Source organism: Plectropomus leopardus, chromosome 18 (assembly GCF_008729295.1).
Source record: "Plectropomus leopardus isolate mb chromosome 18, YSFRI_Pleo_2.0, whole genome shotgun sequence".
Taxonomy (NCBI): Eukaryota; Metazoa; Chordata; class Actinopteri; order Perciformes; family Serranidae; genus Plectropomus; species Plectropomus leopardus.
Window position 1 is genome coordinate 22,404,859 of NC_056480.1, and position 13,680 is coordinate 22,418,538.

The following is a 13,680-nucleotide window of genomic DNA, read 5'->3' on the forward strand; positions in this document are numbered from 1 at the left end:
CCTCTAGAATTAACATTACATTTTTTTCTGCAGAAACCATGAGCATTATGTAAGGGAGCAGGCTGAGGCTAAACTCTGCCACAGCATGGCCTTTGTTTGGGACATAGTATGGCTGCAGTGTTATTGCTCACAACAGGGAAAAAAATGAGTGTTGACTGATCAGACTGCAGCAGAATTAGTACTATGAGCTCAACAAATAATGCACACACCCTTGTGAACACGCAGCAACGTGCACCCAAGCAGCAGCAGCAGCCTCAATCTCGTTATGCTGACTACACACACACACACACACACACACTCACAAACAACCAACCACACACACCCACTCATTTCATTTCCGTTTCTCAGCCAGTCTAATTTCAAGTTTTGTCATGGCACATTATTACTTTTTCAATTCCAACAATAACCCCCTCTACTTCCTCTCCTTCCACCCCCCCCCCCCCCCCCCCCCCCCATTCCCTTTGTGTCACCCATCTTTCTTTTTCTCTCTTTCTCTCTCTCACACCTTTTCACTCTCTCTCCTCCAAATGGCCTTCTTGTGACTTGAATATATAGAAATCCATTTGTGTCTGTGGTGTACTCAGTTCCTCACAGTGTATTAATGCACATGTATGTACACAAACATACACAGTCGACTGTATTTAACTCCAAATTCCCACATTTTAGGCTCTCTTCCTTGCAGATATTCCTAGAGATAAGCACACTATATTCATTGATGCTCTGTCTCAGTTTATTTCTGTTTTGCTCTCTTTCACCCAGGCCACCCCCCTACCCCCACACTTTTGCGCACATCCACATTCACCCAAACCATGAATATTCATAAGCGTATTCTCTATCTGTGATATCATGATGAAATTTTCTCAGGGCCAACTACGCTCATGTGTGTGTGTGTATTTGTGTGAATAAAATGCCTTGAATGCTGAAGGCTATCTCTGTCCTGTAAATAATTCTGCACCAACTTGGAAGAGGCTCACATACAGAAATGCACAAACACACAGATGCACTCAGAGGTCCATGTAGAATCTCTCCATAATACATATATATGCCTTACATGTTTTTTCGACTACATTAGTGTTGCACACTGTTGTTGAGCAGAATGTTTTATCATTATATGTATGTCATCATACTATAAAACACAGTTTGGGTACAATGAAAGTGTGCTGAAACAGCAGCCTTTTGATACTAGCCCACTTTCAATGGGTCTTTGTAAAAGTGGTAAGTCAAGTCATTTCAAGTCAAGTTTATTTTTATTCTTCAAAATCACATACTTTAGATCTATGGATCTGTAGGCCCACATCCTTAGAGTTTCCCAAGTTCTCTCTTTACTACTCCAACGAAGGACACTGTATATTTAAGACAAATGACAGAAACTCCAATGCAAAACAAAGCAAAAAAGTGAAAATGAATCAAATGCAGACTCAATACAAAGGGGAGATTAAAGCTTTATCAGGGAACAATGATTAAACAGTGAGTACCAATCAACATTGCTCCTGCACTCCTGAACAATTTTATCAACCATTATTGTCACACTCAAGTCCATGCCAACGATAAAATCTAGAAATATCAATCCTCTAAAAGGCCTATTTGAAGCTGCCATGTACTCTTTGTCAGCCTGCATTTCTAAAACTCTCTTTTTCACAATTAGGTAATCACAGAAAACAAAAAAGGCTTTGTTAGCTAAAGTTATCTACTTGATACCATGACTGCATATAGCACATTAAATATGCTCAGTGTGTGTGGATGTTTCCTTTGAACCATAGCGTCAGTGTTATTGTTGATCAGGCACACAGTCACTTAGTTCATTTTTAAAACTAAACAACACACTGTTCACATGATCAATGCGCATGTCATTATTACGCACATGGCCATCAGCCACATCTTTAACCAGGTTTATTGGTACAAAATACTGAAATCACATGAGAAAAAGAGGACCTCACATTGAGGGTAAAATGATGCAAAACATACTGCATAATTCAAAGCACTCTAAATAACCGCAGACTTCAAACTGTAGTCAGGTGAGTACTTGCTCATTAATTTGCATTAATTTGGGGTCATATATACATCAGAAGTTATCTTCAAAAACAAAATCAAAAACGTGGCATGTGCGAACAAACTGAGTTCTATCATAAAAAAAAATTGTTAGCAGGCAAGACAACCAAGTTCCACTCACACCAACTGCATGCCATAATTATGTTCCTCTAAACCACAATAATCATCAGGGGACTTGCATGGCATTACACGTTCTTAGTGATTGCAATGTTTTTTTTTTTTAATGCCTGCTAGAAAACAATCTAATTTGCAATGTGATGGCTCATTGGTAGCAAAAATATTTCAACATGGAAAATAACAATTTCCAATACACTAAATATGTAAAGTGGACAGTAAAAGTAACACCTGTTCAACACAATGTGATCCAGCACCATGCAACAAACACTATTTGATTTTTTGCATTGCAAACTTTAAACTCAAACAGGAGGCACCAGCTACAATCCTGACCACTTTAACAAGCCAGATCATCTCTGCATTCATCTCTGAATCTGTATATATACCGGAGACATCATGACAAGCGTGGCGGAATCAAACACAGACTGTGATCCCAATCGCATGGATCCCTCTGCTGAAGAAGCATCCTGCTTGCCATTGTGTAGGCGTTCAATTATGAAGATGACCACTGTGCCCGCATCAGTTTCTACTGGGATATAGGGAACTGTAATATGCTTTGTTTCACCAAAACTTGGCTAAATCCTGACATACCGGATAAAATTCAACCAGGTGACTCTCTTTCTATTTGTCAACCCGTTAGAACAGAGGACTCTGGTGAGAATTCGGGAGGAGGCATGTGTCTTTTGATGAATAAGTACTGGTGTGACAATGGGAACTACAGTACAGAGTCACTATCTGTGTTCAGAAGAAATCATGCACCCATTTTGATGAGGTCAAGATATCAGATCCTGGAGCAGATTACAGGACAAAAATCTGCGAATCCTAGGACAGCTAGGATAGGGATGACTACTCTCCCTTTGAGTGGCTAGTACTCATTGCTTTTGTTAACTGGAAAGATTTATGCAAGGGGAGAGGGATTTGTTACGGTAAAAATGTCAGGCTAAGCCTATTGAGGCGGAGTAAGGCAGGTCATTCCTCCACCATCCTGGGATGCGCAATTTCACTTTCAGGACACCACTGTTGATGCCGTTGATGATATCAGTGAATTTACTGAGTCTGTGGTGGATTTAAATTGGATTGGATTTAAAACAATAGAAGCAATTGTACGCAAATCTACAATTACATCATTCAACCAAAAACCACAGATTACAGCACCATCCGGAAATATGCACAATTATACACCAGCAGGCTACACTGCAAAAAAAAAAGGCCAAAAAGGACTAAATTGCAACGCACAAGTTGAATAATGTAACGAGAATGCATTTCTCCAGGGTTCTACCTTGTCTCTTACACCGGCTTCATGGGATAAATAAATGATTGGTTGGTTGTTTCATTTATTGATTGTGAGGTGTATGTGGTTTGTATCACACTTTGATACTGCACTCAGGGCCACAGTGGCTCCAACTGACAGGCATTATGGAATTATGAAACCATAAAATTAATAATTATACCTACGGGCATTTTAAATTCCCAAATCCCTCTGGTGTAAGTAAGTATCTGTGGGAGACAAACCCAAACAGAGACAACATTTAGTTTCCACAAAGAAGAAGCGGTGTGCTGAACCAGGATATTCTTCGTGTGAATAACCACTAAACACAGTGTGCATCTTTCCGATTGCTCAATGTTGGAACAAAATGTGGTCAATTGATTTCACCCATAGCATGCTATAGTGATAAAGGTGAGAGATGAACATGCACAGGGAGTTGAAAGTAGCAGCATTTTACCACTTCCAGTGAGTGAGTATTCTATTCTTATCTAGTCTATTCCCCATGAATGCATGATTATTGTAGCTAAGTGTACATGAGAGTACTTATGTATGTAGAAAGGTGCCCATGTTTAAATTTACAGTATGTAATTATAAGAAAAAAGGGACACAATTACACACGCATACACAGAGAGAGAGAGAGAGAGCGATACAGAGAGGGAAGGAGAGCGAGAGAGAGAGAGAGAGTGAGACAGAGAGGGAAGGAGAGCCAGAGAGAGAGAGAGAGAGAGAGAGAGAGAGAGAGAGAGAGAGAGGGAGGGAGGGAACACATTTCATGTGATATTGCTAAAAGCACTGCATTTCAAGTCATTTGATTGCATGGCTGAATAATTGATAGAAAGCTATTACGGCTGGTATGAATGCCTCTAGGTGTCACCACACACGCACACGCATGCACACACGCACGCGCACACACACACACAAAGTAGAAACACACAAGTCCATAACTGTGTGTGTATGCGTGAGCGTGTTTGTGTCTGTATTTTTTTTTTTTTTGCATGATGTGTGTATGTGTGGGGAGGTGTGAATAGTTGTGTATGTGTGTTGCTGAGTTGGTGTGAACGTATTAGTAGCTTAGCTCCTCTTAGCCTTACTGACAGAGTGACAGAGACATTGCTAATCCAGCAGTGACAAGTTGCCTTTTCCCCCTCTTCCTTCTCTCTTCCCTCCTCCCCTTCTTTCTTCTCTAGACCCAAATTACAGTTCACTGCACGGCGAGGTGCGTTGTGAAACGTTTCAGTACATTGTTGCATGCATTAAACTGATTAGGTTTGCACTGTTGTGCCTGAAAATGCAGGGCTGATTGGAAAAAATTCACAAGCATTACACATATAGTACTTGCCATCAAAACTGAGTACCCTTAGAGTGAAGCAAATTTACATGTCTATTCTGCATTTTTTGTTCCCTCTGGTGATTTTGGAAATACAAACTTAAATTTTTTGGCAGTCTGTTGCAGACACATTGTAAATGATTAGATTTTAAAAAATACATAATAGGTGGCTGGTATCAATGCAATGCTTTGTTTTTGTAGTTTATACTCAGAAATGGAACAGAAATAGAATGTGAAACCTCCTGGACTTAAAATGAAAGACATTTGAGTAGTTATCAAAGATGTGTTTTGAGTTCTTCGTGGTAAGATCCTTTGCCTCCAGCTTTGAATACTGATCTCAAAAAAGCTGTCACTTATCTTGAAAGTAGAAAGTCAAATAACTAGAAATGTAAATAAGGTTATGTTGACGTTATGTTATGCAAGTTAACCAGCCTTTTAAGCCATTAAACCCTCCTCCGTGTTACGACGACATAGAGCAAAAATATGAATCAACACTCCTCCGTTTTATTTAGTAAGAATTGCTCCTTATGTCCTCTTTAAAGGCTTTCTTCCACCATTTTATACTCTATAAAATAAACATGTAAACAATCCTCTGAGATGTATTTCTTGCTGTAAAGTTGGGTGAGAGAGTTGATCACAGTCTATAAAAAACACTCATCTAGCTCTACGTAGTGTGTAGCAAAGATCAGATTAGGGGTACCTAGCCTGGACCGCATTCTATTTGTTTGATCAGGTTGGCTGTGGTTGCTGATATCTCTTTTGTTTATCACTTGTGTTTGCATCACTAAGGAGTGTGCATGCCATGAACTGATAGCCCTCCAAGTTCAATACCATGAATCTGCCCCATCTCTCCTGGGAGGGGTCCCCTCTAAGAAGTGTAAGTGCCTGCTTCTGTCTGTTAAGGGATGTTGCCATTCTGGATGACTGACTCTGTGTTGCTTATCAGATCTGCAACTGGAATGCATTCAGGTGAAGCTAGGATATCTCAACTGAGCCGCTGTCTTTGCCCGGGAAAGTTCTGGTCTTTGATGTCGCTCTTTTTTTCTTATGACCTCCTTCTTACTTACTATAAAATAGTGACTTATTTCAATACAAAGTCCTACAGCAAACAAACACTTCATTGAAGACACCTGTAAGTTTCTAAGGCTCCAATGGTTTCAGCATGTGGTCACCCCTGCGCATATTGTGATCAGGAGCATATGGCGTTAAAGCTGTCAAACTGGATCTTCTTTCACTTGTGGTCCAACTGTCAACTCGGTAACACTCCCGACACCTTAAATCACCAATCAGTTCCATCCTCTGTCATCACAATCCCTTCCAGATACCTGGGTACCATGCAGCTGCCATCTGGCCACTCACATGTATACATATTTGTCACAGATGTTGCAGAATGCACCTATTTCTAAAGCACCACCCGGCTGACATCCAATCAAGATAGCATTAAAATGAGATGTATACCAAGACAAGCACTTAATTAGGCCGTCAAATTCTTATGGCTGTGATTTATGGTTAGCCATCGTTTACTTGCCTACTGACTCATCCAGGAAAAAAAAAAGACATGGGCACTCCTCTTTGTCATAACCCACTGTCACAGTCCAATATGGCATCACCCTCACTTCCTGGTTTGTCCAAAAACTATTGAAGATACTACCTGATACTATAACTTCTATACCTGATTTATTTTTCTGCCTCTCCATAACAGAGACTAATTTACAAAGATTTTAGTGAAAATATAAACAAATGGAAAGCATATGCTGCTGTCATTTTAATATGGATTACTCCATACTTATTTTTAAAGAGAACTGTGTGTGACAAGTGTTTTCAGGCACCAATAAAAATTTCTAGATTAGCATCCACCTACACAATATGGGGATATATGTGGGAACAAACAGAAGTTCTTAAAGAGTTCTTCCTCAGCATATGCACTGTAGTGTTATTACATACAACACTATGTACACAGAATACACCTACCCCGGGATCCAAAAATATACAATAGCATACAGTGCACTCCGCACATTTTCCTCTCTCCCACACAAACCTTTGATTATAAAGTAAAGCATAGAAAGATACACACACACACACACACACACACACACACACACACACACACACACACACACACACACACTATCAGCGCGCACACACCATACAAACAAGCATTCCTGGATTGCCTGCGTGGCTCGCTTTAACGTACACACACACATAAATGCACATGCACAGTCTGCCTGTCTCACTCACACACACATATACATTATATGAAGGGTTTTCCTCCAAAGTGTTTGTATGGATGTCATTATTTCTAAATTACTGTCAAGTGTCCAATAAAAAACTGATCAATCGCTAATCTCATTTCTGTTTTCATGATTTGTTTTCATTTTGAGACATTCTGGCACATTTTCAGCGAATCACCACTTTAGAATAAAACTCTTCATATACAGTCATGCACATGAACATACACATTTAGTCGTCCATACCTCGACAAATCGGAGCAGGAAAGTCCCAGACGGCTGTGTTTCCAGCATTGGTAATGCAGGTGAGTGTGGCATGGCCGTCTAAGACGTAACCAGGAACACAGCTGTACTGCACACGGTTTCCCACAGCAAAGCGGCCACCACCACTTAACACTGCTTTGGGTGGAACACCTGGGTTTCCACAAGATGTACTGTGGAGTTCTGCAGAGGAAGAGAGAAAAAAAATGAAAGGGAGATTGGATTTAGGTTTTTTCAATTCCTTTTTTGAATTAATTGCTCTAAAATGTGTAACTATGCATTTCCCCTAATTCAACCATCACTCAACCAAATAATATACCCAGCTCTTGTTCAGTGATGTGTCCAATCTGGAGCACTTAGAGCCCCAGTCCACACACTGCAACTACCATTAAAAAAACAGTTTCTCAGACACTTGCATTGTGATGATGCAGTTTAAATACCTACACAGTGTCACGGCCTGTTCTAAAATCTTACCCCAAGCACACATATGGGAAGGTGCTTAAGCCTATATAGTTCTTTTTAATACATATTGCCAAGCAGGCTGTAAAAAGATATTCTGACTGCACTCTCAGTCAAAGCAAAGAAAACTCAGCCCCAGAGAAAGGGAGGGAGACAATATCAGAGTTTTTTATATTTAATCACAGAATTCCCTGTAGAAAGATTTAGAATTCTGTACCCGGGACATATGCACAAGTGTGCACATAAACATCCGCACATACAAACACACACACACACACATACAGGAAAGTGAGGGAGAAAGAGGGAGAGAGAAGGAGAGAAGGGGTATCACAAGCCATAAAGCAGGAAGTAGATGAGAGAACAGGGACCAACTCCGGTCTTATTGTTTGAACTTGATTGATACAACTATGAAACTGTTCAGACAGATAAAGGGTTAGGGAGGGGGGAGAAGGAGACAGACAGATTGGGTGAGGAGGAGGCAAGAAGAGAGAGAGACAGAAACGAGGGGGAGGTTAAAAAAAAAATACAGGGAGAGGCAGATGATGCCCAAGCTGATAGATAGAACTATGAAACTACTCAGACAGAGGGAGGGAGAGAGGAAAGAATGGCGAAAGTTAAAAGGGGAGGGATAAAGAGAGAAAGGGAGAAATCATAGTGCTAGTGAGAAAGCTTATGCTCAGTCCCAAATGAGAGGTCGAGAAAGAGCTGCTCTTTTTCTCTAGAACGCATCACTCCTCAAACTTCAAACATATGCACGATAATCTTAAAATGAAAAGCTGGAGTACAGCTGCAGGGCAATCTTTACCATGCTAATGGCAAAAATGTGTAATTATCATTCACAAAGCAGACAGTGGGTAGAGACGTTTTGATGTCAGCAAATGAAACGATTGAGTAACTCTTAGATTGGTTGGCTATTTGATTCATTTATACAACGACTTTATTGTCATGCCTTTTCAATTACACCCTCCCTCGCCTCTCTCAGTGAGGTCGGTTGCCATAGGCGATATAGGCAGCTACCTGGAACGTCTAGTGCCTTGTGAGCCATCACAATCTAAACAATGTACAATACGTGAATCAAGTGGACGTCAGAGGACTTTTTTAAACCCACCGATAAGACTCAAAGTCATTAGATTAGATTATGTAGATTTGTCTGTTTCCCTGGCACAAAAGTGGAATAAAGAACAACAAAAAACAATGAAAAAACACTGGTATTCACTTTTGACCGAATTTTTATTTGAAACATTTCTATAAGTATCAGCCCAGAATTTCAAAATTGGTGCATCCCTAGTTCAACTAGAAAGTGAATTTGTGCTTTTTCTCAGTATTTTACATAACCGCATATTGTTTTGTTTATTCTTCTGATCAAGTTAATGTATTTGATTATTTACTGATTTATTTTATTATTATAAAACATGTACAACATGTTACTGAAAGTAAATGAGCAATTATTCTTATCTGGGAGGGAGGTAAATCTGACCCATCTCTCCCCCCTCTCTCTGTACCTCCACTTTAGCCACACTGCTGCAGAATACTCTGAGGATTATGGGACTCTCTACATTTTGTCAGCCGTTACACACAAACAGTCTCTGAGTTTCCTTTTAACAAAATGCGCTACCTTTTAACTATTAGCATTCAATTTGAATGTGATGGGGTTCACCAGACCAAAGCTTGTGGATCATTCAAAAATAGATGCAACTACAACAAAAATAACTTAATAACAGAAATAACTTTGCCTCTAAATGAGTTTCCATTGCAGAAAAACAAAAACACCCAAGTATGCACTCATGGGCTGTAATTAGTTGATATAAAGTTTCTGTTTAAGGTTTTCTTTAGAGGGTTTATTTAATCCCTGAGCTCACAGAGCATCGGCAAACATAAACGAAAGAGGAAAATCGCTTGCTAAAGACCTGGCAGACCACCCGCCCCCACCCCACACAAACACACACACACACACACACACGCGCACACACACACACACACACCAACTGCCATCCTACTTATCTTCACACAGACACACAGTTACAGAGAAACACACTCTTGACAAGACACATTTGGACACCAACACACTTGCACATACACACATAACTAGGGTCATCCATCACTGTGGCGACCCCCTGTGCTGTACTGTGATTGGGTGTGAAGTTGGCCTAGTGTTGCGACCTGTTGGCCTATCGATTTTGCCAGTTAGTGCAGCCCCACTCGATGTCAGGGTGTTTGGTGTTCTGTGTCCTATCAGACACGCATTTGCTCCCCCAACACACACACTTAGACACATACATACAGCAGCGGTCTGTTGGTGGTTCAGGGTGGTATCTCTCTCTCTCTCTCACACACACACACACACACACACACACACACACACTATCCTGTCTTAGCCACTTGGTTTTTAATCTGTGCCTCCATCACATTTTCATTCTACGTTTCTTTGTTCAATCACAATTTTTCATTAAGTTTTTTTTTCTGTTTGCTCTGCTACACTTCTACTCTTTTGTCACTTTCTTGCTCCTTCTCTCCATCTGTCTGCTTCTTTTACACCTTCTTTTTATCTTTTACTCCCATATTCCCTGCTTTTTTTACTCTCTCCCCCTCTTCCTTCAATGCCTCTTCCTGTCACACTCCACCCCCCCCCCTCCCTCTTCCCCCGCACCCTCCTCCTCAACTAAAAAGTTTGATGATATGCCAGCTCCTTGCCTCTCTCTCTCTCCCTCTCTATCTCTCCACCGTTCCGTCCATACTACTATATAACCCCTTCTGTCCATCCCTTCGTTCCTCCTTACTTTCTCTCCCTAGTTTATTGTGAACATCACATAGTTTCATTACACTAGTTTATTCAGTAGCCAGCGGCCACACCACACTCCTTTTCATGGTTTATTGCTGCCTGCTCTCTCTTATTTATTCTCTCTTACCCCCACTTCTTACTCCTCTCTATTCTCTCTCTTTATCTATCCATCTCTGCCTCTCTTTTCCTATCTCTGCCTCTCCCCAGTTTACCATAACCATGATTTCAGTCTCAGTTGCTTCATTACAAGCTGCTGCTTTTATGGGCCATCTGTAGAACTATCTGCATTTGTCTCATGCATGCACGCACACACACACAAACACACACACAGGGACACACAAAGGCCTGCATGCAGATATACACCAGCATTCAGCTACTCTTTCCACCACACACACACACACACACACACACACACACACACACACACACACATAACCATTTACCTGGCTTTTATTTCTCCCTAGATAAGCAATTACAGCAGAGACCAGGTACAGGGAGCAAGAGATGGAGAGGGGCAGCAGTGAGATGTGAAAAAAAAGAGTGGTGGGTAAAAAGCGAAAGCAAAGCGGTAGAAAAAAGAGAGGATGCTGCCATGCTTTCAGAGTTTTTAGTGAGACAGATGACACCGCAGGTTGGAGGACTGGAGAGGGGGAGTGAAGGACAGCAATGACATAGGGAGAGAGACAGAAAGAGGAAAGAGAGGCAGAGACAGAGAGGGATGATTCAATGGGTTTGGAGGCTTTACACCTCCGTCAGCACTAAGTTCTATAAAAGATGAACCAAGTTGAGTACCGGAACATAACAGATGCTGAAACGCTTGAAAATAAAGCATAGAATCTGCTACAAGAAACCACGTACATGGATTTCAGTTTACTTCACCTGAAAAATGATTTTCAGAAATTCCTTACAAGACACTCCCCGTAAAAGATGTAAGGTTTATATGGACTGTAACAGAACAGACGGATGAGTCCTGAGGTGTGTAACAAACAGATACGTGTTCTGGGGCACTGAGATCTATAAAAGGTTTCAGTAGCTGTCAACTTTCAAGTCAGTTCCTTGTCAGTTTGATTTATTCAACACTTTGACTAACTCTTTTTATAGACTTGAGAAGAACTTGTGTCATAAAACACTTCCAGGCCTTTAAGTTAATTAAGTTTAATAGCATAAAGTTGTACATCATTTTTTGTGGTTAGGTGCCCTCCCACCGACAGTGACAAAACATCAGTCTGTTTTAAATAATATTAGTATTTAGATTCCACAACGTTCATTCAGCTTACATGACAATATTTATCAGTTTTTCTCATTAACACTAGTTACTGTATGTGTTTAAGATTATGCAGATTCATGAAGCAACTGTATTTTTTGAACATCTCCATTATTGTGAGAGCATTTTAAAACACAAGTGAAATGCTTTGAAGAACAATTCTAGAATAGCGCTGTTGTTTATTTGTTCCTGTCTTTGTATTGCACATCACTGTGGATTATTTGCTTTTGTGTCTGAGGGTTTATTTTGGAGAGAGGATCACAGACAAATCAAACAATTAGATATGAGAAGTTAGATACTTCCTGCTGTGTCATTTCAGCTCTTGCAGTGTTCCCAAAAGTGTGTATATTATTAAATGATGATGTGTTAAGGTTTTCCTGCTTGACATTGGCATTTTGATTCAGCTTGGCAAAACCCAACTGGATACTTTTTGTTCACAGTGGATTGCCATTACCAACTGAATGAGAGGCTTCTGGAGTTTCTGAAGGTAAATGTCATTTGTGATTGAATATGAACTAGCGAGGAAAAAATTAACAAGAAATGTCTTTACTTTGGTACTGTTACAATTATGTAGAAGAGAAATACAAGCAAACACTAGTGATGCTTCAACTGTGCGGTAACATCTCAAAAATGGTAATAAGAGGGATTTCTAATGGCCTTAGCCATGAGCCCAACACAGTTTGATTTGTATCACAATACAAAAACTAATTAGTCAAACTATTATAGTTTTGGTGGTATCAACTCGTCATGTGCGGATAAGGGTTCATCCGATTCTGTTTAAAAAGCAGAAACATAGGAAGACAATAAGTAAGCAACCATCTTTTAAGTGGTTATGTCTTAAGCACAATCTCGAGTGCACAGCTTATATCCCATGCAATTTTTTTATATGATGTAACAGAAGTGCATTTAACAAATGCAGTGTGGACACAGATGCTTGCTTGCTTGATGTTAGGACACAGCAGTAGGCCTACACTTTCTCAGAGGAATTTTTATTTTTTTTTACCTGACTTTATGACTGGAGAAATTTAAATATTTTGGACTTTCTGGTCAAATAACAGATAATGTAAACCCTGACTGCAGCAGCGCTGATGATAAAGCCGCTTGCTGTGTGTGTTTGAAAGAGAGAGAGGAAGAGAAGGTGAAAGGTGGACTATTACACAATGTTTCTATAAAGCCTCAATCCCACTGCACAGAAACCTGCTAACACCTGTTAACACCTAGCTTTTTAATGCAATGGGAAAGTGTATAATCGGCATCCACAAACGGGTCAAATGAGTCAGCAGTAGTCGTGGGTATTTATCGCCTCCACTTTTGATCAGCACTGATGGAAACATAACATGTTTCATGAGTTTTAAAGAGAGACTAAATATGTAGGCGATGAATAAAGAAAACTACTGTGAAGTTTTCACAGACCTATATTCATGCTGCTTTCTACCGTTTACCTGTTCTCCAGCCGGTACGTGACGTCAAACAGGCACACCAAAACAACCAACACACACACATGCTCGTTTATTTCAGAGCTATGCACACAGCTCTGCTCTACTGGAAATACGTGTACAGTATAGACCATTTTACATTTGACAGCATCAACATTTTAATTTTGTCCCTTTATATTGTTTTGTTTGTTAATGCAGTAACGGGCAGGAAATAACAAGGACCAAAGCTGCCCTTGCACCAGAAAAGCCATGAAAAAGGTGTTTAGACATATTAACCAAAAGTTCTGTTCTCTAAGGAAAACTCTGAGGAACTTTTGCAGTTCAAGAGACACTGGAGTGTTTATGTCCAACAAAATATGCCAATTTTGAGGCCATTTTTCTCAACTATAATACACCCGTATTTGTTATACTGAGAGTGGAAACTTTTTTACTCAAAACAATCCCTCCATTGTTAGAACATTGCTGCAGAGCTGTCAGGCGACTGTCATTCATACTA

At 40.2% G+C, this 13,680-nt stretch overlaps 1 protein-coding gene across 1 annotated transcript in view; it reads right to left on the reverse strand.

The window, feature by feature from the left end:
* The window catches only part of LOC121957465 (CUB and sushi domain-containing protein 3-like), a 446,534-nt gene that overhangs the window by 265,959 nt on the left and 166,895 nt on the right, over positions 1-13,680 (reverse strand). Inside the window, exon 4 of the mRNA XM_042506041.1 lies at positions 7,232-7,429. Within this exon, the coding sequence (XP_042361975.1) occupies positions 7,232-7,429 (198 nt within the window). The remainder of the gene's footprint in view (positions 1-7,231; positions 7,430-13,680) is intronic.